Here is a 27,569-nt window from a genome sequence, read left to right on the forward strand (position 1 = left end):
TGTCAGTCTTGATGTTTTTGCTTTTCTGCCCCTGTAAGATCCTGAATCAGCACCTCCAGGAGAATTAGTTAGAGCGGAGTGAGAACAGAGGGGGAAGAGAATGTGGGAGTGCTTTCAATTTTGTGGAATAACAGAACACAAGAATATTCCATAGAAAGTAAAATTGCCTATTCAGAATTTCTACCCTGCACTGACAGTGATGAGCTTTGTAATCTGTCTTCACAGGGTATTTGAAGATCCGAAGACGGAAGTTTCAAAATCAACAGATAAAGGCCTTATGCCTGAAACGTTGACTCTCCTGCTCCTCGGATGCTGCCTGACCTGCTGTGCTTTTCCAGCGCCACACTTTTCGACTCTGACTCTCCAGCGTCTGCAGTCCTTATTTTGACGTCAATGCCTGACAGTCACTCAATCTATTGGGACCGCAACAATTTTCAACTACGAGTCTGTGAGAAGGAGCAAAGCTTTTTGGTTCCTGTTCGAGTATGTTTTCGCATCAGTGGGACTGGATGAGAGACCCTACTGTTGCAGCGCACTGAGTGTGGAGCCTGAAACAGTTATATGGACTGGGAAGAGGAATTCAGGGTGGGGAGGGGCTCCACACGCGTTTGTGAGCGGCTGAAGCTTCAGCCATGGAGAAACCCGTGGAATCCCGCCCCGTGGAGAAACCATGGAAGTGTGGCACCTGTAGGAAAGGCTTCCGTTTCCTATCTGCCTCGGGCGGATTCCTCGGATTGGGATTTTTGCAAATGGTGCAGGGACTGCATGCGGCTTGGCCCCACCCCATTACCCAGACACCTTACCCCACCCCCTCGTTCCATTGTTGATGTCACTGCGCAGAACTGGTCTTGTGAGGTTCAGAGTGAAACCTCCTGCCTCTGGGCAACTCTTTATCCTGGGGGGGGGGGGGGGGGGGGGGGGAGTAAATGAACTTTTGTATCTCTTTTCCCCAGGTTTGGGGTTCGGGGGGAGTCCAGAACTAGAGGGCATAGATTTAGGGTGGGGGGAGTGGAAGATTTGTGAGGGACCTAAGGGGCAACCTTTTCACGCAGAGGGTGGTGAGTTCATGGAATGAGCTGCCAGAGGAAGTGGTGAAGGCCGATATTATTACAGCATTTAAAAGGCATCTGGATGGGGAATATGAATAGGAAGGGTTTAGAGGGACATTGGCCAAATTCTGGCAAATGGGTCACTAGGTTAAGTTAGAATATCTGGTTGGCGTGGACTGAAGGGTTTGTTTCCATGCTGTACAACTCTATGACTTCATTTCTACATAGTCAGAACCAATTTCACAAGACTATGAACAGGCCATTCACCCTTTCCAACCTGTCCTGAGCTGTGGTTAAACTGCATATAATTCAGTGCAAGTTTCAGAAAGGTTTCAACAGCTCTTTTAAAAAATTTAACATGCTTTCAGACTTCAACTATGTTTCTGAATATATCATTTTAGGTATTCTTAATTGTAAAGATACACGTATCTAGTGAACACAACCCACACCTCCGGGTGCTGCCAGTAAACTTTACAATGCTGATGAAACGATGCAGTACCTGCACTCACGAAAAATTTACAATTTCTAACGATACTAGTTCCTCATTCACTGCTCCATCTGATACACGACATTGGAAACTCAGTGCAGGAGGCTGCAAAAAATGCAGGAGGCTGCTTTAAAACAAAAACCTCTTGGAGCTCAAAACTTTCAATGAGAGTCTGAGCCTGGCAGTAAGTAAGTTCAGGTAACCTTTATTGTGACCCAACTTTGTTACAGCTTCAGATTCCACCCCCGCACCCCCCCCCCTCACCAAAAAGGGGTCAAAAAAGTTGCTTTTTTTTTAAAAAATAAGCAGCTCAAGGTCAAAGCGCACACACTGCCACCCCCCTCCACCTCTCTCCTTTACTATTGGTCAGCACCGAGTTATCCCTTTGTAATTGGGTCCTTGCTACAGCCGTAACCCATAGGAAATACTGCCTCACTCACCAATTTTAACCCATATCTTGTCTCCAAGTAAGTTTCTCTCCACGCATTTGCCAGTGAGGGGAGGGCAGTGGAGAGTCAACCAGACTGTTGTGGGTCTGGAGTCACGTGTAGGCCAGACCGGGTAAAAGGAGATAGCTGGAACGACTGAGTGAATCCTCTCCCACAACGACAGTTTCCTTCCCTTAAAAGGACGTGAGTCAATCAGATGGGGGTTTCACCACCCCCAACCTCCGAAAATGGTTTCACCGTTAGATTCTGAACTCCAGATTTCTGACCAAATTCCAATTCCACCATCTGTCGCGGTGGAATTCAAACCCGGGAGCCCCCGGAACTGGGTTGATAGTCCAGTCGATAATGGCACTTGGCCGTCACTCCTTCAATCCCCCTGCGGTGGCACGTGAACTCGCTGGTGCCTCCGCAGGTGGGAGGAACAGGTGAAGCCTTTCCAGCACTCGGGGCAGCTGAAGGGCCTTTCGTCTGTGTGGACCCGCTGGTGAGTCAGCAAGTTGGAGGCCTGGGTAAATCTCTTCCCACACTCAGGACAGCTGAAGGGCTTCTGCCCCGTGTGGACCCGCTGGTGGGTCAGGAGGTGGGAGGCCCGGACAAAGGTCTTCCCGCACTCGGGGCAGCTGAAGGGCCTTTCCCCAGTGTGGAGCCGCTGGTGCCTGAGCAGGTTCGAGGAATTCCTGAAGGCTTTCCCACACTCGGGGCAGTTGAAGGGCCGCTCCCCTGTGTGGATACGCCAGTGGGTCAGCATGGTAGAGTCCTGGCTAAAGCCCTTACCGCATTCGGGGCAGGAGAACGGCCTCTCCCCCGTATGGATGTGCCGATGAACCTCCAGGGCAGACGGAGCACGGAAGCTTTTCCCGCAGTCGCCACACTTCCACCGTTTCTCCACAGGGCGGGATTCCTTGGGTTTCTCCATGGCCGAAGCTTTAGCTGCACATGTGTGGAGACTGTCCCCAACTTGAATTCCTCTTCCCAGGCCGTATAGCTATTACACGCTCCTCACTGAGTGCACTGCAACGGTAGGGTCTCTCATCCAGTCCCACTGATGCTGAAAACGTACTCAAACAGAAACCAAAACGCTTTGCTCCTTCTCACAGAATCAGAGTTGAAAACCGTTGCGTTCCCGATGGATTGAGTGACTGTCAGACATTGATGTCAAAGTGAGGACTGCAGACACTGGAGAGTCAGTGTTGAAAAGTGCAGCGCTGGAAAAGCGCAGGAGGTCAGGCAGCATCCGAGGAGCAGGAGAGTCAACGTTTTGGGCATAAGCCCTTCATTTGTTGATTTTGAAACTTCCGTCTTCAGATCCTCAAATGTAAAAAGAGATTACAAAAGCCATCACTGTCAGTGCAGGTTAAAAATTCTGAACAAGGAATTCTACTTTCTGTGGAATATTCTTTTCTTTTGTTATTCCACAAAATTGAAAGCACCATCCCACTCTCCCTCCCCCTCTGTTCTCACTCCACTCTAATTTTCCTGAAGGTACTGATTCAGGATCTCACAGGGGCAGAAAAACAAAAACATCAAAACCGACATCTCTCTGAATTTTGGATACCTCCACCTGAAAGTTAATATCTGTGGGATACTGCTAAGAGTGAGTAGGTCTGATTTGGGAAGAGTGTCAATTCAGTGTGAACCTACAATGCAGCTTCTTGAAGAAGAACGAGACACAAAATGGTTAACGTCCCCGGGAAGCGGGGGAGCAAAGTGAGACATCAAGGTATTAACATAGACACCAGAGAGAAACTGAACGTAAAGATGTGGCAAATGTTTGTGGAAAGCCAGAGTCACAGATATACAGCATAGAAACAGACACTTGGATCAAACTCTTTGGTGCTGACCAGATATCCGAAATTAATCTAGTCCCATTTGCCAGCACTTGACCCATATCCCTCTGAGCCCTTCCTATTCATATCCCCAACCAGATGACTTTTAAAATACTGCAATTGTACCAGCCTGAGCCACTTCCTCTGGCAGCTCATTCCATACATGCACCACCCTCTGCATGAAAACAATACCCCTTTAGGTCGCTTAAATCACCACCGCCCCCACCCCCATCCTCACCCTTAACTTATTAACCTCCAGTTCTGGACTCCCCCATCCAAGGAAAAGACCTTGTCTAATTACCCTTTCTCCCCTCACCTCTTCATTTTATAAAAGTCTTTCAGGTCACCCCCCCCCCCCCAATCTATCCGTCTCTCCTCACCTTGAGTTTGCAGAGTCTGCTCCCTCCCTGGATTCACTCCAGTTGCTACAAGTGAACATATTCCCCTCCCTCCCTGGATGAAGGGTTCCCCTTCGGGAAGGAGTTGCACTCTGAAACTGACATGACCACTTCCGCGTTGTGACGTCACCAACGGAGCGAGGCCGGCAGCGGGGACCCCCACACTGCGCCTGCTCCGGACGGCGGCCGTCTGGTCCGCAGTGCGCCTGCGCCGTTTGCAAAACAGCTTTCCTTCGGAGAAGCTCCATAGTGTGGAAGCAGGCCACTCGGTCCAGGGAGTCCACACCGACCCTCCGAAGAGTAACCCACCCACACCCATTCCCTCCCCCCCGCCATTGCTCTGCATTTAACCCTTACGAATGCACCTAACCTGCACATCCTATGGCTAATCTACCCTAACCTAGACAGACATCCTAAATTAATGTAGTTCCATTTGCCAGCATTTGGCCCAAATCCCTCTAAACCCTTGCTCTTCATATACCCAGATGCCTTTTATATTGTGTCATTATTCCAGCCTCCACGACTTCCTCTGGCAGCAGGTTCCATACATCCACCACCCTCTGCGTGAAAAAGTTTCTACTCACTTCCCTTTCCCCATTCACCTGAAACCTATGTTCTTCTAGTTCTGGACTCCCCTGCCCTGGGGAAAAGACCTTGCTCTGATCCATGCCCCTTTTATACTTTTATAAGGTCACCCCTCAGCCTCTGATGCTCCAGGGAAAATATTCCTGGCCTATCAGCCTCTCCCTGTACCTCAAACATTCCAACTCTGCCAACAAGCCTTATAAAAGTTTTCCCACCCCTTTCAAAGTTTCACAACATTTTTCCTATTGCAGGGAGACCAGAACTGAATGTAGTATTCCAAAAGTGGACTAACCACATGTCCTGCACAGCCACAACAGTACTTGCCAAATCCTGTACTCAATGCTCTGACCAATAAAGGAAAGCATACCAAGGTCTCTTTGTTCTACAACACTCCCCTTAACTGTGTAGGTCCTGTCTGGATTGCTTGACCAAAATGCAAACCTCACATTTCTCTAAATTAAACTCCACCTGCCACTCTTTGGCCGATCAGCCCATCCGATCAATTCTGATTTATATCTCTTTCCTCCCTTATTCCAGAGAAGCTGAAAATCTCCACCCCACACACTCTTCCCTCCATTCTCAGTTTGCTGAACCTAATCCCTGCTGTACCTCATCTTAAAGGTCTGGTTCATGCTGATTAACAGGCCCACACTCACGGGAGGGGGAGGGGGAGGTGGGAGATCTAATTGAAACATACATAATACAGAACGACCTGGACATTGGGAAGATGTTTCAATTGGTAAGAGAGACTAGGAACAGAGGACCTTTTAGAATGGAGAAAAGGAAAAACTTCAGCCAGAGAGTGGTGAATCTATGGAATTCCTTGACACAGAAGGGTGTGGAGGCCAGGTCACTGAGGATATTTAAAACTGAAATAGATAGGTTCTTGAGTATCAAGGGGATCGAGAGGTATTGGGAGAAAGCAGGTGAATGGGGTTGACAAACTGATCAGCCACAATTGAATGGTATGAGCAGACCTGATGTGGTGAATGGCCAAATGTCTGCTCCTGTCTTATGGTCTCTTACTGTCCTGGACATAGTGAGAGTTGGGAGCAGGAGTAGGTCAGTTGGTCTTTCGAGCCTGCACCAGCTTTGAACAGATCATAACTGGATATTAATCGACCTACATCTAGGTGGATAGGCTGGGATGTTTTCAACGGAACACAGGAGGTTGAGATGCGACATTATAGAGAATTATAAAATCATGAGGGGCATAGATGAGGTGAATGGCAGGTGTTGTTTCAAGATTAGGAGCAAATTTTTAAGGTGCGAGGAGAAAGATTTTAAAAAAGATATGAGGAGCACCTTTTTCCTTTGAGAGAGTGGTTTGTGTGTGGAATGAATGTCCAGAGGAAATGGTGGATGCAGGTACAGTAACAACGTTTAAAAGATGTTTAGATAAGGACATGAATAGGAAAGGTTCTAAGAGATATGGGCCAAACACAGGCAGGTGGAATGAGTTTAGTTTGTGAACATAGTCAGCACGGACTAGTTGGGCTGAAGGGTCTGTTTCTTGCCTTCCCCCAGAAACATCCACCTCTTTGTTGTTCAAAAATCAGATGAACTCAGCCTTGAATATAATTAATGACCCCCTAACTGCAGGAAGGCATCCCCACTTCTGAACTCAATTCCTCTAGCTTCGACTCTCCTGCTCCTTGGAAGCTGCCTGACTTGCTGTGCTTTTCCAGTGCCATACTTTTTGACTCTGATCTTCAACACCTGCAGTCCTCACTTTCCCCACATCCCAATATATCACCATTTCCCCCACAGCAAAGGCTATAACTTCACACTGTGGGACTGTTTTTGCCAATTGAGACACCGATCTGGATCAACATTTCCTGAGTCTGCTCCTCCCTGGATTCAGTCTTTACATTCAGTTGCTGCGAGTCAACAATTGAAGCCCACAATGAAATAAAGAAATGGAAAAGAGAGTGCTGTACTCACAATGTCAAACAGAGGAAGGAAGTTGCATCATGGAGTGAAGCTCAATCTTCATTCAGAGAGAGAGGTGCAGCATCAGCTTCAGAAGCTCATGGGACAACTTCGGCATTCAGACAATAGTGGATGTTCTCATTGGCAGGAGGACTACCCTACTTCCGGTCCTCCAAGGCTCCCCATTAGCTTCTAAAGAAGATCGCGCCCCGTTGCAGCGGACAGCTAGGAGCATGCGCCGTTCTTGCTGACACCGAGGAGCATGCGCTGTACACTCTGTGGCAATGCTGCGATTACTGACAAATTTAAGTGTCCAAATGCCAATAGGAGAAAAAGAAACGGTTGTGCCAATATTTATTTTCCCCCGTGACTCGACATAACCAAACATGCTCCTCACTATTTTTGCTAGTCACCTTGCCTACACCCCTCATGATTTTACAAATCTCAATAAGGTCACCCCTCAACCTCCTCCACTCCAGTGAATAAAGTCTCAGCCTCTCCTTATAACTCAAACCCTTCAGCCCTGACAACATCCTGGTAAATCTTTACCGAACCTTCTCTAATAGTATTCTTCCTATAACAGGGCGACCAGAACTGTACTCAGTGTTCTAAAAGTGGCCTCACCAACATCCTGTACAATTTCAAAATGATGTCCCAACTCCAACATTCAACAGTGTGAACAATGAAGGCAAGTGGGCTAAACAACTCTTAACCACTTTGACTACCAGTGATGCAAATTTCAAAGACCTATGTACCTGAACCACACCCCCATGTCTGTGTTTTACAACATAACCCAGGGCCCTGCCAGTAACTGCTACAAGTCCTCCCCTTTTTTTAAGCAAAATGCAATTCCTCACTTTTATCTATACCTTTCTCGTACACACGCTCTGTCTCAGACACAGATACACACCACCCAACACTCTCACAGGCTTATACTCCATCACACTCATACATTACCAAGCATGCACACAGGCAAACATATACTCTTAGGCAAACTCTCACACACAAAGTCACATGCGCGCGCACACACACACACACAGGTTTATGGGGTGAATTTGCATTTGCAGATACATTCAATTTTGATCAAAAAAGCACACAATCTGCAGGCAGTCAATCCATGTAATATTTTATAAATTCCTAGTTTGGAAATGGAACCAGTCTGATTCAAGATTGGGATACAGACAGAGTCAAACCTCACATCCTTCATGTACTGAGCTGAGATGTCACTGATTTCTATAAAACCTTAAGTCATCTCAAGAATGCGACTCAAAAGTACTTCTGAGCTTTACATATTAATGAACCAAAACCCGCAACCCATTCTAGAAGATGAAAGACTAAACCACAATCTTGATTTGTTCTATATATCCTATCAGTAGTATGATACTTTGATCGGTTGCTATATGTTCCTGCTCCATAGCTACCCGATGAAGGAGCAGCACTCTGAAAGCTAGTGCTTCCAAATAAATCTGTTGGATGATAACCTGGTGCTGTGATTTTTTTCACTTTATCCACTCCAGTCCAACACCGGCACTTCCACATCGTTTCCAGTGAACACAGCCCACAGCTCCTGGTGCTGCCAGGAAACCTTACAATGCCGATGACATGGCGCACTCTGCACTCCTGAAAAAATTCTAACGATACTAGCTACTCATTCACTGCTCCATCTGATACATAACATTGGAAACTTAGTGCAGAAGGCTGAAAGAAATGAGCAGCTTTAAAACAAAAATCTCTTGGAGCTCAAAGCCTTCAATGAGAGTCTGAGCCAGGGGGTAAGTTTAAGTAACCTTTATTGTGACCCAACTTTGTTACTGCTTCAGATTCTCCCCAGCAAACAAGCAGAGAAAACATAGCAGATTTTTTAAAAAAACACCTCAAGATAAAAGTGCACACAGACACCACACCCCCCGCCCCCCCTTCTTTAATATTGGTCAGCACGGAGTTGTCTCTTTGTAATTGGATCCTTGGTACAACCGTAACCCAGAGGGAGTATTGCCTCACTCAGCAATTTCAACCCATACTCTGTATCCAAGTAAGTTCCTCCTCACCCATTTGTCAGGGGCTTTGAGTGGGGGGGGGATGGAAATCAGCCACACTGCTGTGCGTCTGGAGTCACGTACAGGCCAGACCGGATAAAGGATGCAGCTGGGACGACTGAGTGAATCAAATGGGGGTTTCTTCCACCCCCACACACCTAAAATGGTTTCACCGTTAGATTCTGAACTCCAGATTTCTGACCAAATTCAAATTCCACCATCCGTCGCGGAGGGAAATGAACCCGGGACTCCCTGCAACTCCGTTGATAGTCCAGTCGATAATGGCACTCGGCCGTCACTCCTTCAATTCCCCCTGAGATGGCACGTGAACTCGCTGGTGGCTCAGGAGGTGGGAGGAGCGGGTGAAGCCCTTCGCGCATTCGGGGCAGCTGAAGGGCCTCTCCCCCTTGTGGGCTCGCCGGTGCTTCACCAGGGCAGAGGGATCGCTGAAGGCCTTCCCACACTCGGGGCAGCTGAAGGGCCTCTCCCCGGTGTGGACCCGCTGATGCTTCAGCAGGTTGGAGGAATTGCTGAAGGCCTCCCCGTACTCGGGGCAGCTGAAGGGCCTCTCCCCGGTGTGGACCCGCTGATGCTTCAGCAGGTCCGAGGAATAGCTGAAGGCCTTCCCACATTCAGGGCAGCTGAAGGGCTTCTCCCCCGTGTGGACCCGCCGGTGGGTCAGCAGGATGGTGGAATTGCTAAAGATCTTCCCGCACTCAGTGCAGGGGAACGGCCTATCCCCTGTGTGGACCTGCTGGTGGGCCTGCAGGGCGGAGAAATTGCTGAAGGCCTTCCTGCACTCAGGGCAGGAGAACGGCCTCTCTCCGGTGTGACTGCGCTGATGAATCTCCAGGGCAGATGGAGCACGGAAGCCTTTCCCACAGTCACCACACTTCCATGGTTTCTCCACGGGGCAGGATTCCTCGGCTTTCTCCATGGCCGAAGCTTCAGTCGCGCACAAACACGTGTAGACGCTCTCCACGTCGTGAATTCCTCTTTCCAGCCGTATAGCTGCTCCACGCTCCTCATTCAGTGTGCTGCAACAGTTGGGTCTCTCATCCAGTCCCACTGATGCTGAAAATGTACTCAAACGGGAACCAAAAAGCTTTCCTCCTTCTCATAGACTCATAGTTGAAAACTGTTGCGTTCCCGATGGACTGAGTTACTGTCAGACATTGACATCAAAGTGAAGACTGTAGACGCTGGAGAGTCAGAATCGAAAAGTGTGGCGCTGAAAAAGCACAGCAGGTCAGGCAGCATCCGAGGTACAGGAAAGTCAACGTTTTGGGCATAAGCCCTTCATCTGTTGATCTTGAAACTTCCGTCTTCAGATCTTCAAATACTCTGTAAAAAGAGATTACAAAGGTCATCACTGTCAGTCCAGGGTGGAAATTCTGAACAAGGAATTCTACTTTCTACGGAATACTTTTCTTTATTCCACAAAACTAAAAGCACCATCTCACTCCGCTCTAACTAATTCTCCTGAAGGATCTTCCAGGGGCTGAAAAACATCAAGACTGACATCTCTGTGCATTTTGGATAATTCCACCTGGAAGTGAATAGCTTTCACAACACTGGGATCCTGCTGAGAGTGAGCAGGTCTGATTTTGGGAAGCAAAAAAAAAAAAGTGCCAATTCAGGGTGAACCTGCAATCAGCTTCTTGAGGAAGAACCAGACGCAAAATGGTTAACGACCCGGGAAGGGGGGAGCAAAATGAGACAGAGACATTAACACCGACACCAGAGAAAAACTGAACATACAGACATGGCAAACATCGTTGGAAAGCCAGGGTCATAGAGACATACAGCACAGAAACACCCTTTGGTCCAACACGCTTGTACCAAACAGTACAAAGAGATCTGGGTGTTCTTGTACACCAGCTAATGAAGGTAAGCATGCAGGTACAGCAGGTAGTGAAGAAGGCTAATAGCATGCTGGCCTTCATAACAAGAGGGATTGAGTATAGACGCAAAGAGGTCCTTCTGCAGCTGAAAAGGGCCCTGGTGAGACCACACCTGGAGTATCGTGTGCAGTTCTGGTCTCCAAATTTGAGAAAAGACATTCTGGCTATTAAGGGCGTGCAGCGTAGGTTCATGAAGTCAATTCCTGGAATGTCAGGACTACCTTACGCTGAAAGACTGGAGCGACTGGGCTTGTATACCCTTGAGTTTAGAAGACTGAGAGGGGATCTGATTGAGACATAAGATTATTAAAGGATTGGACACTCTGGAAGCAGGAAACATGTTTCCGCTGATGGATGAGTGCCGAACCAGAGGACACAGCTTAAAAATACAGGGTAGACCATTTAGGACAGAGATGAGGAGAAACTTCTTCACCAAGAGAGTGGTGGCTGTGTGGAATGCTCTGCCCCAGAGGGCAGTGGAGGTCCAGTCTCTGGATTCATTTAAGTAAGAGTTGGATAGAGCTCTCAGTGACAGTGGAATCAAGGGTTATGGAGATAAGGCAGGAACAGGATACTGATTAAGGATGATCAGCAATGATCATAATGAATGGCGGTGCAGGCTCGAAGGGCAGAATGGCCTACTCCTGCACCTATTGTCGATATTCCAATCAAATCCCATTTGCCAGCATTAGCCCATATTCTTTTAAACCCTTCCTATTCATATATATCCATTCAGATGCCTTTTTAAATGTTGTAATTGTACCAGCCTCCACCACTTCCTCTGGAAGCTAATTCCTTACACGTACCATCCTCTGGGTGAATACATTGCCCTTTTGGTCAGTTTTACACCTGCCCCTCTCCCCCACCCTGAACCAATTACCCACCCATTCTGGACTTCCCCACCCCAGGGAAAAGACCTTGCCTATTTACCCTATCCATGCTCTTCATGATTTTATAAACCTCTATAAGGTCACACTTCAGCCTCCGATTCTCCGCGGAAAACAGCCCCAGCCTGTTCAGCCTCTTTCTATAGCAGTGGATCCAAAGAAGTGGCGTACAAATTGACTAAAACTAAAGCAGCAGATCTGAAGACTGGGAGCAGTTCAGGTTTCAACAAAAGGATTGATGAAAAGGGGAAATGGGGTATGTGAAGAGGCAAAAAAAGCATTAGTGAAAACAATTACACTTAGAAACAGGCAAAGGTCTCATGTGGAAAAAAGAGATGGCAGACCAATTCACCACATACGTTGCTTTGATCCTCACAAAGGAGGACACAAGAAACATCCCCAAAATGTTGGGGAACACATGGTCCATTCAGGACAGAACTGAAGGAAATGAGCAGTTGTGTAGAAATGATGTTGGGGAAATTGATGGGATTAAAAGTTTACAAATCCCCCAGCACCTGGTGATCCAAACCCCAGCCCAAGTCATCCAATTGTCAAATCTTGAGCTGACCTTAGCAGGACTTATACAGTTAATGGTAAGGTCCCAGGGAGTGTTGCTGAACAAAGTGACCTTGGAGTGCAGGTGCATAGCTCGTTGAAAGTGATGTTACAGGTAGATAGGACAGTGAAGGTGTTTGGTATGCTTTCCTTTATTAGTCGGAGTATTAATTAGTGGAGTTAGGATGTCATGTTGTGGCTGTACAGGACATTGGTTAGGCCACTTTTGGAATATTGCATGCAATTCTGGTCTCCTTCCTATCGGAAGGATGTTGTGAAACTTGAAAGGGTTCAGAAAAGATTTACAAGGATGTTGCCAGGGTTGGAGGATTTGAGCTATAGGGAGAAGTTGAATAGGCTGGGGCTGTTTTCCCTGAAGCTTTGGAGGCTGACCTTATAGAGATTTATAAAATCATAATCATGGATAGGATAAATAGACAAAAGTCTTTTCCCTGGGCTGGGGGACATCCAGAACTGAAGGGCATAGGCTTAGGGTGAGAGGGGAAAGATATAAAAGAGACCCAAAGAACAACTTTTTCACTCAAAGGATGGTGCGTGTGTGGAATGAGCTGCCAAAGAAAGTGGTACAGGCTAGTACAATTGCAACATGTAAAAGGCATCTGGATGGGCATATGAATAGGAAGGGTTCAGAGGGATATGGGCTAGCTGCTGGCAAGTGGATTTAGATTCGGTTGGGATATCTGGTCAGCATGGATGAGTTGGACTGAAGGGTCGGTTTCCATGCTATGATGTTTGTCTTGAGTTTCCCATCTGAAACTTGCATCATCCTGAAAAGAAATGTACAAAAGACATCACTGTGAGCACAGATTTTTAAAAATTAGGGGACAGTTCGACTTTCTACAGAACACTTTTCCTATCTACTCGCTGAATGTATTAAGTTTGAATCCTACACATGATCCCTCCCCCTGCATTGAAGTTCAAATCCATCCTCATGTCTTTCCTCCACTCCTGGTGTTCGCCCTTTTCTCTTGTCTACAAACTGAAACTAACATCAACACGTCAATGCTTTCCTGGTCACTGCCATCTTGGAAGCACCCACATTCTGTTCCAGTGCCACAGATTATCACATTATTTCATCTCAAATTCACAGCCCATCTAAGTGTTTTTTTTTCTGGACCTCTCTCCCATTCCCTTTTCCTGTTTTAAGGCCACACAGACCAAGCTCAGGGCCAGGTCTCCCAGAGTGAAATGAGGAAATTCTAATTGACACAAAGGCTGCCCCGAAGTTGGAATTCTCTCCCGGAAATGACAGCGGACGGTGCCTTCACCAAGATGGCCGCCCGCGATGCCGGCCCAAAGACAACCTCCGCCCGACCTTCACAAAGATGGCCGCCGGGCGCTCCAGGCCCAAAGACAACTTCCGCCTGACCCTCACAAAGATGGCCGCCGGTTGCCCGGGCAACCCGAATGCTCCTTCGCCGGTGAAGTAAGCACTGGGCCTGCGAGGCTTCTATTGGAGGCCTGAGGCCTCCCCCTAGGAGTTTATAAACTCCCAGTCTCCCTCCTCCCGCGGTTCCCAATCCTACCCTGTCTCACTGTCTCCTCTCCCCGGGGGCAGGTGCCAGGTCTTGGCGATCGGGGCTGGCGACCTCCTCCGGGATGTTTCTGAGACCTGTCCGTGTTCGGAAGAAGGATCCCCGGAGCCGAAACGCGCTGCTGGACCTGCTCAGCCTTTCCCAGCGGTTTTTGTCCTGGTCCCTTAGGCCCCTGGCGCCATCAGCAACACTGCCGCCGTCCCGCTGCGGGAGCTACACTGCGCATGCGCCAGCTCGTATAGGGGCGGGGACCTGATGAGTGATGTCATCTTCCGTTCAGGGGGCGTGGTTGGGAGAGTCCTCCGCGAAATCGGAAACAATGGGGGCGGGGCGATAGTTTTGCTCGCCCCAGCCCCCTGAAGGTTGGGTTTCTTTTGGGTTCGAACGTAGTTTTTTTATTCAATGTTCAGAAGTGAGCTGAATGGGTTCTTTCTTGATTATAATGTTTTATTAAAATGTCTCTTGATTAAATTTTAAAAGTATAAGTGATAAATGCTAACTTAGCCTGGAGCACTTCTTTTTAAGAGCAAAAAGACATTGTTATCTTCTGGGTGTGTAGATTTTGGATGAGTAAAGATGGCCTTTAGTATAGTGATATGCCCTTCCTGTCGGAAATGGGAGATTAGGGAGAATTTCCACGTTACTGACGATTGCCTGCAGCAAGTGTCCTTGGTCACGAATCCTATCAGATCGACTGGATCTGTTGGAGCGACAGTTCGAGGCAATGAGGAATTTACAAGAGCTAGGGGGAGTGATAGATAGTTATAGGAAGGGAGAAAAGCTGCAGATACAGTCAGATAGATGAAGTAACACCAGGAAAGGTAGGAGAGGTAAACAGATAGTGCAGAAATCTTCTGTGGCTATCCCCGTTTCAAACAAATATGCAGTTTTGGAAAATTTAGGGGGTAATGGACTGGGGAATGTAGCATGAACAGCCAAGTTTCTGGTACTGAGACAGGGTCTAATGTAATGAGGGGTATGCTGGGGTCCAAGCAATGATTGTGACAGGGGACATCATCACAGAGAGACATTTCTGCAGCCAGCAGCGAATAATCAGAATGATGTGTTGCCTCCCTGGTGCCAGGATCAAGGATGTCTCAGAGAGGGTGGAGAATGTTCTGAAAGGGGAGGGGGACAAGCAGATGGTCATTGTACACACTGGAACCAATGACAGCGGAAGGGAAAAGGATGAGATTCTGAAGGGTCAAAGAAAATTAGGCAGGAATTTAAATAAGAAGGTCCTAGAGGGTCGTAATATCTGGGTTACTCTCAGTGCTATGAGCTAGTGAGGGTAGGAATAGGAGGATAGAGAAGATGAATGTATGAGTGAGGAGCTTGTGCAGGGGAGAAGGGCTCACATTTTTGGATTGTTGGAATCTCTTCTGGGGTAGAAGTGACCTGTACAAGAAGGACGGATTGCACCTAAATTGGAAGGGGACTAATATACTGACAGGGAGATTTGCGAGAGCTGCTCAGGAGGCTTTAAACTAGTAAGGTGGGAATAGTGAGGAAAGAGATCAATCTGAGACTGGTACAATTGGGAAAAGGAGTGAGTCAAGCAGTCAGGGTAGGCAAGGACAAAGCAGAGAACAAGTTAGGATTGATAAATTAAATTGTATTTACTTCAATGCAAGAGACCTAACATGGAATGCAGATGAAGTCAGGGCATGGGATATCATAGTAATCACAGAAACGTGGCTCAGGGATGGACAGGACTGGCAGCTTAATGTTCCACACTACAAATGCTATAGGAAGGATAGAAAAGGGGGCAAGCGAGGTGGGGAGTGGTTTTTGATAAGGGTTGGTATTACAGCTGTATTTAAGTAGGATATTCTTGGGAATACATCCAGGAAAGTTATTTGGGTGGAACTGAGAAATAAGAAAGGGATAATCACCCCCCTCCCAAGAGGCAGCGGGAAATTGAGAAACAGATTTGTAAGGAGATTTCAGTTATCAGTAAGAATAATATGGTGGTTATGGTGGGGGACTTTACATCTTTGCCCCCTCACACTAAACTAATGTCCTCTAGTTCTCGACTCCCCCGCCCCAGGAAAAGGCTTTGTCTAATTTACCCTGTCCATGATTTTATAAACTTCTACAAAGTTACCCCTTAGCCTCTGATGCTCCAGAGAAGACAGCTCTATCCTCTTCAGCCTCTCCCTATAACTCAAACTCTCCAACTCTGGCAACATCCTTGTTCATCTTTTCTGAACCCTTTCATGTTTCACAACATCCTTCCAAAAGGAAGGAGACCAGAATTGCACGCAATATTCCACAAGTGTGATACAGCTGAAACATGACCTCCCAACTCCTGTACTCAATGCTCTGACCAATAAAGGAAAGGATACCTTCTTCACTATCCTATCTACCTACAACTCCACTTTTAAAGGAGCTATGAACCTGCACTCCAAGGTCTCTTTGTTCAGCAACACTCCCCTGGACCTTACCATTAAATCTATAAATCCTGCTCTGATTTGCTTTTCCAGAATGCAGCCCCTCACATTTATCTAAATTGAACTCCATCTGCCACTCCTCAGCCATTGGCCCATCTGATCAAGATCCCGTTGTAAATCTGAGGTAACCTTGCTCGCTGTCCACTACACCTCCAATTTGGTGTCATCTGCAAACTCACTAACTATACCTCCTATGTTCACATCAAAATAATTTACATAAATTATGAAAAGTAGTGAACCCAGCACCGATCCTTGTGGCACTCCACTGGTCACAGTCCTCAAGTCTGAAAATCTACCTTCCACCACCATCTATCTTTGAGCAAGTCCTCCTTGTGTTCCATGAGATCTAAACTCGAACACCTTACTGAAGTCCACATAAATCACGCCCACTGCTCTATCCTCATCAATCCTCTTTGTTACTTCTTCAAAAAACTCAATCAAGTTTGTGAGACATGATTTCCCATGCGCAAAGCCATGTTGACTATCCCTAATCAGTCCTTGCCTTTCCAAATGTATAAATACTGTCCCTCAGGATTCCTTCCAACAACTTGCCCACCACCGACATCAGGTCTATAGTTCCCTGGCTTGTCCTTACTGCCCTTCTTAAACAGTGGCACCACGTTAGCCAACCTCAGTCACAGGTGAGGTGCCAGAAGACTATCAATGATACAAATATCTCAGCAACTTCCCTCGCTTCCCACAGAGTTCTAGGAAACACATGATCAGGTCCTGGGGATTTATGCATTTCAAGACATCCAGCACCACATTCTCTGTAATATGAACATTTTTCAAGATGTCACCATCTATTTGACTACATTCTATATCTTCTATGTCCTTCTCCATAGTAAACACTGATGCAAAATACTTGTTTAGTATCTCCCCCATCTCCTGCGGATCCACAGAAAGGCCACCTTGCTCATCTTGGAGGGGCCCTATTCTCCCCCTAGTTACCGTTTTGCCCTTAATGTATTTGTAAAAACCCTTTGGATTCTCCTTAACTCTAGTCGCCAAAGCCATGTCTTTTTGCCCTCCAGGAGTACAGGAGTTGGGAGGTTGTGTTTCTGCTCCTCCATCTGATGGTCTCTTGCTGTCCTGGACACAGAGTGAGAATTGGGAGCAGGAGTAGACTATTTGGTCTTTCGTGCCTGCACCAGCATTGAACAGATCATAAATGGATATGGTTCTCCCTACATAGCGATGCAGAGGCTGGGACTACTTTCATTTGAGCACGGGTGACCTTACAGAGGTTTATAAAATCATGAGGGGTATAGGTGAGGTGAAGATTTAAAATACATTTGGAGATGTACATGAATAGGAAAGGTTTGGAGGGATACGGGCCAAACACAGGCAGGTGGGACTAGTTTAGTTTGCAAACATAGTCAGCATGGACTAGTTGGGCTGAAGGGTCTGTTTCTGTGCTCGGCGAAAGTGAGAACTGCAGATGCTGGAGATCAGAGCCACGATTAGTGTGGTGCTGGAAAAGCACAGCAGGTCAGGCAGCATCCAAGGAGCAGGAAAATCAACATTTCGGGCAGGAGGGGCTCCTGCCCAAAGCGTCGATTTTCCTGCTCCTCGGATGCTGCTTGACCTGCTGTGCTTTTCCAGCACCACTCTAATCGTGTTCCTGTGCTGTCTGACTTGAACAGTTCTGTTCTCGTCTTAAAACCATTTTCTTGCCTTCCCCCATAACCATCCACTTCAGAGACCCGGGTTCAATTCCCGCCTCAGGTGACTCTGTGTGGAGTTTGCATGTTCTCCCGGTGTCTGCGTGGATTTCCTCCCACAATCCAAAAATGTGCTGGTTAGGTGAATTGGCCATGCTAAATTGCCCATAGTGTTAGGTGAAGGGGTAAATGTAGGGGAATGGGTCTGGGTGGGTTGCGCTTCAGCGGGTCAGTGTGGACTTATTGGGCTGAAGGGCCTGTTTCCACACTGTAAGTAATCTAATCTAACTGCAGGAAGGCATCCCCACTTCTGAACTCAATTCCACTTGCTAATATACCACGATTCATTCATTCCTGAAGAAGGGCTTATGCCCGAAACGTCGATTCTCCTGTTCCCTGGATGCTGCCTGACCTGCTGCACTTTTCCAGCAACACATTTCCAGCTCTGATCTCCAGCATCTGCAGACCTCACTTTCTCCTCCTAATATACCACTTGCCTTGCTGATCGCTTGCTGCACCCGTCTGACAACTGGCAGTGACTGGTGTAGAAGGACGCTGAGACCCATTTGTCCATCCACACATCATTCTTGAAGAAGGGCTCGTGCCTGAAACATCAACTCTCTTGCTCCTCAGATGCTGCCTGACCTGCTGTGCTTTTCCAGCACCACACTTTTCGACTGATCTGCAGTCCTCACTTTCTCCACATTCCAATGTATCACCATTTAAATAATGCACCTCCTTTGTGCATTTTTTTGTATCACAACAAAGGCTATAACTTCACACGGTGGTACTGCAGTTGCCATATGTTTGCCAATTGAGACACAGACCAACATTGCACAAGTATCCCCTCTCTGAATTCGCTCTTTCCTTTCAGTTTCTGCAAGTCAACAATTGAACCCCAGCATGAAAAAGAAATGGAAGCATTGGGCGAGAAAAAAGGGCCATACTCACAGATATTGAATGGAGGAAAAATGTTGCAGTCTGGGAGTAAAGTTCAATCTTCATTCAGAGAGAGAGAGGAGCAGAAGCAGAAGCTCAAGGTCCAACTTCCGCATTCAGACAATACGGCGGCTCTGATTGGCAGGAGGACCCGCCCCCTTTCGGTCCTCCAGGGCATCCTATTGGTTCTTCAAAAGAAGGTCGCGTGCCCTTTCAAGCACGTGCAGTGCTTGCTGACACCGAAGGTCATGCTCAGTATTCCCTGTGGAGATGCTACTGTTACTGACAGATTTTAAGTGTCCAAATGCCAATAGGAGTTCAAAAGTCAATTTTTTATTCCCCCTGTGGTTCAACATTGTATTCTTTTTGCATTTTAATGGCTATTCAACTTTTGTATGTCTTTTCCCCAGGGTAGGGAGAGTTCAGAACTAGAGGGCATAGATTTAGGGTGAGACCAGAAAGATTTATGAGGGACCTCAGGGGCAACCTTTTAACACAGAGAGTGGTGTGTGTATGGAATGAGCTGCCAAAGGAAGTGGTGATGGCTGGTACAATTACAACATTTAAAAGGCATCGGGATGGGTATATGAAAAGAAGAATTTATGGGGTATGGGGCAAATGCATCACTACATTAATTTAGGATATCTGGTCGGCATGAACTGAAGGGTTTGTTTCCCGCTCTGTGACTATTTTTACATAGTTAGAACCAATTTCACAAAACAAGGAATAAGCCATACACCCCTTCCAGCCTGTCCTGAGCTGTGGCCTCACTGCACATTTTTTAGTTCAAGTTTCAGAAAGATTTCAGCAGCTCTTGTAAAAAAAATTGAACATGCTTTCAGACTTCAACTATGTTTCTGAATATATCATTGTAGCTATTCTCAAATGTTTAAAATCAGCCCTTTCAGAACGTCATTTAAATGCAGAGGTTTTCTGACAATAGGTGTGAATTCTGTCTGGGTCCCAATGTCGAATCAGACTGACACGCTTGTTAGAAAAGCTCTGCAGTTAAATTACATTCTGGGATTAACATATCAAAGAACAGAAGCCAATTCTAAACGATGAAATATTTAATCTAAAATTGTTTAATGAATCACATCTCCATGACACTCGACTGCTTTGACTATAAATTCTATGATCATGATCTTATTCTCCACAACCACCGAATGAAGGAGCAGCACTCTGAAAAGCTTGTGCTTCCAAACAAACCTGTTGGACTATAACCTGGTGTTGAAAGATTTTTAACTTTATCCACCCCAGTCCAACACCAGCACTTCCACATCGTTTCTAGTGAACACAGCCCACACCTCCTGGTGCTGTCAGGAAACTTTACAATGCTAATGAAATAATGCAGTACCTGTACTCACAAAAAAATTACCATTTCTAACAATAATAGCTTCTCATTCACTGCTCCGTCTGATACACTACACTGGAAACTTAGTGCAGGAGGCTATAAGAAGTAAGCAGCTTTAAAACAAAAACCTTCTGGAGCTCAATAAGAGTCTTTCATTAAGAGTCTGAGCCCAGCGGTAAGTTACAGCTTCAGATCCCCTCAGCAAAAAGGTGTAGAAAAAGTAGGTTATATTTTTTAAACAGCTCAAGCTCAAAGTGTACACACTCCCTCCTTTACTATTAGTCACCACCAAGTTGTCCCTTTGTAATTGGATCCTTGGTACAGCCTTAACCTGTGGGAAGTTGTGCCTCACTCACCAATTTCAACCCATACCCTGTTTCCAAGTAATTTTCTCCCCACTCATTCTCCAGGAGGTGGGAGTGTTGAGTCAACCAGACTGCTGTGGGTCTGGAGTCATGTGTGGGCCAGACCTGCTCAAGGATGCAGCTGGGACGACTGAGTGAATTCTTTCCCACAACGACAGTTTCCTTCCCAAAAAAAGGACATAAGTGAATAAGATGGGGGTTTCTCCACCCCCACCTCCCGAAAGTTATTAGATTCTGAACTCCAGATTTCTGACTGAATTCCAATTCCACCATCTGCCACGGCGGGATTCAAACCTGGGAGTCCCTGGAACTGGGTTGATAGTCCAATCGATAATTGCACTCAACCATTGCTCCTTCAATCCCCCTGCGATGGCACGTGAACTTGCTGGTGCCTTTGCAGGTGGGATGTGCAGGTGAAGCTCTTCCCTCACTCAGGGCAGCTGAAGGGCTTCTCTCTGGTGTGGACCCGCTGGTTTTTCCGCAAGTTGCCCATCTGACTGAATGCTTCCCACATACGGGGCGGGTGAATGGCCTCTCCCCAGTGTGAACCTGCTGCTGTGTCAGCAGGTGGGAGGAATTGATGAAGCCCTTCCCGCACTCAGGGCAGGGGAACAGCCTCTCCCCGGTGTGACTGCACCTATGAGTCTCCAGGGCAGATGGGAAACAGAAGTCTTTCCTGCAGTCGCCACATTTCCATGATTTTTCTACGGGGCGTGATTCCTCGGGTTTCTTCATGGTGGAAGCTTCAGCCACACACAAACATGTGGAGCCCCTCCCCACTCTGACTTCATCTTCCCAGGCCGTATAACTGTTTCAGGCTCCACTCTCAGTGCACTGCAACGGCAGTGCAACGGCACCAGTCCCACTGATGCTGAAAACGTACTCAAACAGGAACCAAAAAGCTTTGCTCCTTCACACAGAATCAGAGTTGAAAACAGTTGCGGTCCCGATGGATTGAGTGACTGTAACATTGACGTCAAAGTGAGAACTTCAGACGCTGGAGAGTCAGAGTCCGAACGTGCAGTGATGTAAAAGCACAGCAGGTCAGGCAGTATCCGAGGAGCAGGAGAGTCAACGTTTTGGGCAAAAGCCCTTCATCTGTTGATTTTGAAACTTCAGTCTTCAGATCTTCAAATACCCTGTAAAAAGGGATTTTAAAGGTCACCACTATCAGTCCAGGGTAGAAGAGAAAAGATAAAGTAAAACAGAAAAGATATCTATCCCACCCATTTCCCAATCTCTATCTTTCCCCCCCCAACCTCACCTGAGTAATTAAGACACATACCTGAGTTTGCAGAGTCTCCTCCCTCCCTGGATTCACTCCAGTTGCTGCAAGTGAACAGATTCCCCCCCCCCACCCCCATCCCTCTCAGGGTGAAGAGCTGCCCAGAGGGAGGGAGTTCCACTCAAACCTGACAGGGACACTTCCCCGTCATGACGTTAAGGCGCGAGGGGGCGGAGCAAGTCACGGGGGCGTGCGAAGGGGCGGGGCGAGTCAAGGGGGCGTGCGAAGGGGCGGAGCGGGTCAAGGGGGCGTGCGAAGGGGCGGGGCGAAGTCGACAACAGGTCACACCCAACTTCGCCTGCTTCGGCCGGCTCTCAGGCCCGCCCGACGCTGCGCCTGCGCTGCACTGCACTGTACAGTTTGGACAAACCCGTTCTCTTCAGAGAATCCCCAAAGTCTGGAAGCAGGCCACTCGGCCCAACGAGTCCACACCGACCCTCCGAAGGGTAACCCACCCAAACCCATTCCCCTATTGCTCTACATTTAACCCTGAGTAATGCACTTTACCTGCACATCCCTGGGCACTATGGGTAATTTAGCACGGCCAATCCACCCTAACCTGCACATCCCTGGGCACTATGGGTAATTTAGCATGGTCAGTCCACCCTAACCTGGACAAAGTTAAACATCACATAACACCAGGTTATAGCCCAACAGATTTATTTGCAAGTACTTGCTTTCGGAGCACTGCTCCATCATCAGGTGATTGCGGAGTATAAGATCAGAACGCACAGAATTTATGGAAAAACATGACAATGTCCTGCCACTGAAATGATATATTGAACTAACCTGGCTTGTTAAGGCTTTCATCTTTCAGAAGGGGTTGCAGGTATCATTAATATGCAAATCCCAGAACTTCTTGTAAGGCACCTTCTCGAGAGAACTTAAAAGTTTTATAACAAAAGGTGACATCTCCGCTCAGACAATGCATTAAAGGTGTGAGGTCAGGGTCTGTCTGTATCCTAATCTTTAGTCAGACTGGTTCTATTTTCAAAGTGGAATTTACAAAATATTACATGGATTGACTGCCTGCAGATTGTGCATTTTTTGAGCAAAATAGAATGTATTTGCAAATATAATTCTGCAAATACAAATTCATCCCCATGGACTCGTTTGTGTATGAGAGAGAGAAAAAGTCTATTTCCGTGCTGTATGTTTCTATAACTATTTTGTAACAGATGGTTTATTTCTGTTGATGTAAATATTGTTGTAAATCTTAGCTGGGTACTAATAGTTAGATGGAAGGGAGAGAGAATTCCTCAAGTAGGGCACCATAAGAATCCTGGGAGAGTCCTATTTCTGGTTTACTTCCTCATGAACAAACATTAAACACGAACACCTATTTATTTTGAATTTTGTTTCATTTTTCTTGTTTGATTCCCTGCTATGACTACACTCTGTGTCTGGGTAGTTGACAGGCTGGGAGATTGTGGGTTGGGTAAAACTGAATGTTTTACTCTTCCGGAAGGTGTAAAAGGGGGGTCAAAACTTCAGCAGAGATTCAGCAGAGCTGAGAACAGACTGACATAATACTCCGGGGGAACAGGGAGATCAACAGAGGACAGAGAAATCAGGACCTGAAACCTGAGCTGACACCAGACTACCCTATGATTAGTGTTTGGATTAGCAGGGCCAACCCTCTACCTTTACCTAGCTTCCCATTTGATTACCCCCTCGCTATTGAGGATCCAATCCTTGCCATCCTGAAGCCATGTCTCTGTAAGGAGTCTCAGGTCATAATTATTCCCTTCAATGTGTGCAGTCAATTCATTCACTTTTGCTACAATGCAGCAAACATTGAGACACCATTTTTAGTTTCAATTTTTGTGATCTTTAAAATCCAGTTTTGATCGCTGGTACATTTACTCTCCTTGTCCCTTTCTATCACTCTCTGATGTTCATTTTCCACATCACCTCACCGCTCACCAGGCCTGATTTGGATTGGTCATGCTAAATTGACCAGAGCGTCCAGGGGTGTGCAGGTTAGGTGGGTTAGCCATGGGAAATGCAGGGTTATAGTTTCATAGTAATAGAAGCAGGAGTAGGCCATTTGGCCCATCCAGCCTGCTCCGCCATTCATTAAGATCATGGTTGATCTATCCATTGTCTTAGCTCCTCCTCCCTGCATTATCCCAACTACCCTTCATTCCCCTACCATGCAAACACCCATCCAACTGTGTCTTGAATATATTTAATGAAGCTGTCTCTACTGCTTCCTTGACCAGAGAATTCCATAGATTCACTACTCTCCGGGATAAGCAATTTGTCCTCATCTCTGTCCGAAATCCACTCCCCCTAACCTTGAGGCCTAGTCTCACCCACCAGCAGAAATGACTGAATATGGTAGGGCTTCATCCCAACAGTGCAATCAATTCCCACTTTCCAACAAAATCCCAGATGTCCTCACTCACTCAGTTGCTGGGTCACAAATGAAAGATTTCATTTTAACTTCTTCTGATCCCATTAAGGGCAAAATATCCTTGAAAGCTGCTCTGCAAGTCCAGTCTTCACAACCACATTTCTGCTTTCACCGAAGACGATTAGAGTCTTACAGCACAGAAACAGACCAGTCATCCCAACTTGACCAGATATCCTAAATTAATCGCGTCCCATTTGCCAGCATTTGGCCCACATCCCTCTAAACCCTTCCTATTCATGGACCCAGCCAGGTGCCTTTTAAATTATGTCATTGCACCAGCCTCCACCACTTCCTCTGGCAGCTTGTTCCATACATTCACCACACTCTGTGTGAAGAAGTTGCCCCTCACTTCCCTTTCCCCATTCACCTTTAACCTATGCCTCTCTTAGTTCTGGACTCCCATACCCTGGGGAAAAGATCTTGGGTATTCACCCTATGCATGCCCCTTATAAACATGTTAGGTCACCACTCAGCCTCCGATGCGCCAAGAATATATCCTGGTCTATTCAGACTCTCCCTGTAGCTCAAACCCTCCTACTCTGGCAACACTTCGCAAATCTTTACCAATCCTTTTCAAAGTTTCACAACACATTTCCTGTAGCAGGGTGACCAGAACTGAACGCAGTATTCCAAAGATGGTCCAAACAATGTCCAGTACAGCCGCAACATAACCTCCCAACTCATCTACTCAATGCTTTGACCAATAAAAGAAAGCATCCTAAATGCCTTCTTCATTATCCTGTCTACCTGTGACTCCACTCTCAAGGAACTACGAACCTGCACTCCAAGGTCTCTTTGTTCTGCAACACTTCCCTTAACTATGTCAGTCCTGCCTGGATTACTTGACCAAAATGCAAACCTAACATTTCTCCAAATTCAACTCCATCTGTCACTCATTGGCCCATCAGCCCATCCGGTCAATTCTAATTTATAGTGAATTTTGCTTCCTCTCTTATTCCCTAGATGCTGAAAATCTCCATCCCACACACACTCAGTCTATTCTCACTTTGCTGATCCTAATCCCTGCTGTACCTCATCCTGAAGGGTCTGGTTCATGCTGATTAACAGGCCCATACTCGGGAGGGGGAGGGTCTAATTGAAACATACAGAATACTGAACAGCCTGAACAGAGTGGCTGTTGGGAATGTGTTTCCATTGGTTGGAGGGACTAGAACCAGTGGGAACAGCCTTAGAGTAAAGGGAAGACCTTTCAGAATGAAGGTAAGGAGAAACTTCTTCAGCCAGAGAGTGGTGAAACTTATCAGTCACGATTGAATGATGGAGCAAACCTGATGGGCTGAATGGCCTAAATTTCTGCTCTGATGTCTTATGTTCTCTTGCTGTCCTGGACAGTGAGAGAGAATTGGAAGCAGGAGTAGGCCACCTGGTCTTACAAACCTGCACCAACATTCAATGGATTGGTTGTGATTCTGCTGACATCTAGATGAATAGGTTGGGACTTGTTCAATGGACCACAGGAGGTTGAAAGGTGACCATACAGAGGTTTATAAAATCATGAGGGGGATAGATGAGGTGACTGCCAGGTATTGTTTCCCTAGGGTGGGGGGTTCAAGATTAGGCAGCAAATTTGAAGGCGAGAGGAGAAAGATTTCAAAAAGGCAGGAGGGGCACCTTTTTTTCAACACAGAGTAGTTTGTGTGTGGAATAAATGTCCAAAGGAAGTGATGGATGCAGGTACAGTAACAATATTTAAAAGACATTTTGATAAGTACATGAATAGGAAAAGTTCAGACGGAATTGGGCCAATCTAGGTGGGACTAGTTTAGTTTGCGAATATGGTCAGCATGGACTAGTTGGGCTGAAGGGTCTGCTTCTGTGCTGTATGACCCTGTAACTGTTCTGTACTGATCTTAAAATCATTTTCTTGCCTTCCTCCATAAACATCCACTTGTTTGTTGTTCTAAAATCAGATGAGCTCAGCCTTGAACATATTCAATGATCCCCTAACTACAGAGAGACATTCTCAATTTTGAACTCAATTCCTTTTGCTAATATAACACTTGCCTTGCTGATTGCTTGCTGTACCTGTCTGACAACTGGCAGTGACTGGTGTAGGAGGACGCTGAGGCCCCTTAGGATGTCCACACATCATTCCTAATAAAGGGCTCGTGCCCAAAATGTCAACTCTGCCGCTCCTTGAATGCTACCTGACCTACTGTGCTTTTCCAGTACCACACTTTGACTCTGATCTCCACCATCTGCAGTTCTCACTTTCTCCACATCCCAATCCATCACCATTTAAACAACACACCTCCTTTCTGCTTTTATTGCCACAGAAAGGCTCTAACTTCACATTGTGGTACTGCATTTGCCATGTGTTTACCAATGGTGGTCTTCTCTACATTGGGGAGACCGAGCATAAACTTGGGGAACGGTTCGCCGAGCATCGCAGCTGGGTCCACAGAGGCCAACCGGACCCTCCCAGTCACCATCCATTTTAATTCCCCTTCCCACTCCATTCCTGACATGACCATCTTTGGCCTCCTCCGTTGCCATGCCACACCAAACCACAACTTGGAGGAACAACACCTCATCTCCCGCCTGTGCAGCCTACGGCTCGGAGGACTCAACATTGAGTTCTCCAATTTCAAATAACCTCACTTCCCATCCCCAACTCCCTTCCCAGCCCCGACCCCTCATTTCCACTCCTCCCTGCCACCAACCAGTTTCCTTCCTCCCCTTGACCAACCAGGTCGTACCCTCAGCTTGCCTTCACCTATCCCCACTTCACCACACTGCCCCTTGCACCCCCTTTATCTGCATCTCCCCCTACACTCATTCCCAGTCCTGCAGAAGGGTTACACCCGAAACGTCGACTTCTCCACCTCCTGATGCTGCCTGGCTTGCTGTGTTCTTCCAGCCTCCTGCCTGTCTATTTCGCCAGTTGAGACACAGACTCAGACCAACGTTTCCAGAGTCTGTCTCCTCCCTGGATTCACTCCCTTTGCTTTCAGTTGCTGCAAGTCAACAATTGAACACCAGAGTGAAAAAGAAATGGAAAAGGGGGCAAGAAAAAAAAAGAGTGCCGTACTCACAGATCTTGGACAGAGGAAGGAATTTACCGTCTGGGTGAAGCTCATGGTCCAACTTCCGCATTTAGACAATAGAGTAGCTCTGATTGGTAGGAGGACCTATCTCTTTCCGGTCCTCCAGGTCTCCCTATTGGGCAATCAGGAGAACGGCTTGCGCCTTTTTCTGGCGGACGGATGAACATGCGCAATGTTTTGCTGACACCGACGGGCATGCGCGCTGCGTTGCTGACACCGGCACACATGTGCAATATGCTCTTTGGGGATGTTGGTGTCAGTGACAAATTAAAAATCCAAATGCCAATAGGGGAGAAAAAAGATAAAGGCACAATTTTTTTTCCCCGTGGGTCGACATTTCATTGCTTTTGCATTTTGT

At 46.9% G+C, this 27,569-nt stretch overlaps 3 protein-coding genes across 9 annotated transcripts in view; 1 reads left to right on the forward strand and 2 right to left on the reverse strand.

The window, feature by feature from the left end:
- LOC148144444 (uncharacterized) overlaps nucleotides 1-27,569 on the forward strand; it is a 245,430-nt gene that overhangs the window by 98,223 nt on the left and 119,638 nt on the right. The window lies entirely within an intron of this gene.
- Nucleotides 1-27,569, reverse strand: part of LOC148144445 (uncharacterized) — a 248,217-nt gene that overhangs the window by 38,929 nt on the left and 181,719 nt on the right. The window contains exon 1 of one of the 3 annotated variants that reach the window (XM_087974736.1): nucleotides 6,739-6,797. The exons of 1 other annotated variant lie outside the window; for it this stretch is intronic. The gene's annotated coding sequence lies outside the window, so the exon portion shown is untranslated. Of the gene's footprint in view, nucleotides 1-1,976; nucleotides 2,310-6,738; nucleotides 6,798-27,569 lie in introns of those variants that run through there. One more of the 3 variants, XM_087974733.1, reaches the window with a different exon arrangement.
- Nucleotides 8,385-27,250, reverse strand: LOC148144446 (uncharacterized). 5 transcript variants are annotated; one of them, XM_087974765.1, is made up of 3 exons: nucleotides 27,200-27,250; nucleotides 20,431-21,578; nucleotides 8,385-10,106 (listed from the first exon to the last, which is right to left on the reverse strand). In XM_087974765.1, exon 3 carries the CDS (start codon nucleotides 9,697-9,699, stop codon nucleotides 9,058-9,060), a length of 642 nt encoding a protein of 213 aa, XP_087830891.1. In that variant the 5' UTR covers nucleotides 9,700-10,106; nucleotides 20,431-21,578; nucleotides 27,200-27,250; the 3' UTR covers nucleotides 8,385-9,057. The 5 variants fall into 5 exon arrangements, with proteins under 5 accessions (XP_087830891.1, XP_087830890.1, XP_087830889.1 ...); XM_087974764.1 differs by lacking the exon at nucleotides 27,200-27,250 and adding an exon at nucleotides 22,514-22,632; XM_087974763.1 differs by lacking the exons at nucleotides 20,431-21,578; nucleotides 27,200-27,250 and adding an exon at nucleotides 18,733-20,416.

This window comes from Chiloscyllium plagiosum, unplaced genomic scaffold, assembly GCF_037043375.1.
Source record: "Chiloscyllium plagiosum isolate Xiang-an unplaced genomic scaffold, Cpla_swu_hap1 HiC_scaffold_27, whole genome shotgun sequence".
NCBI classification, from domain to species: Eukaryota; Metazoa; Chordata; class Chondrichthyes; order Orectolobiformes; family Hemiscylliidae; genus Chiloscyllium; species Chiloscyllium plagiosum.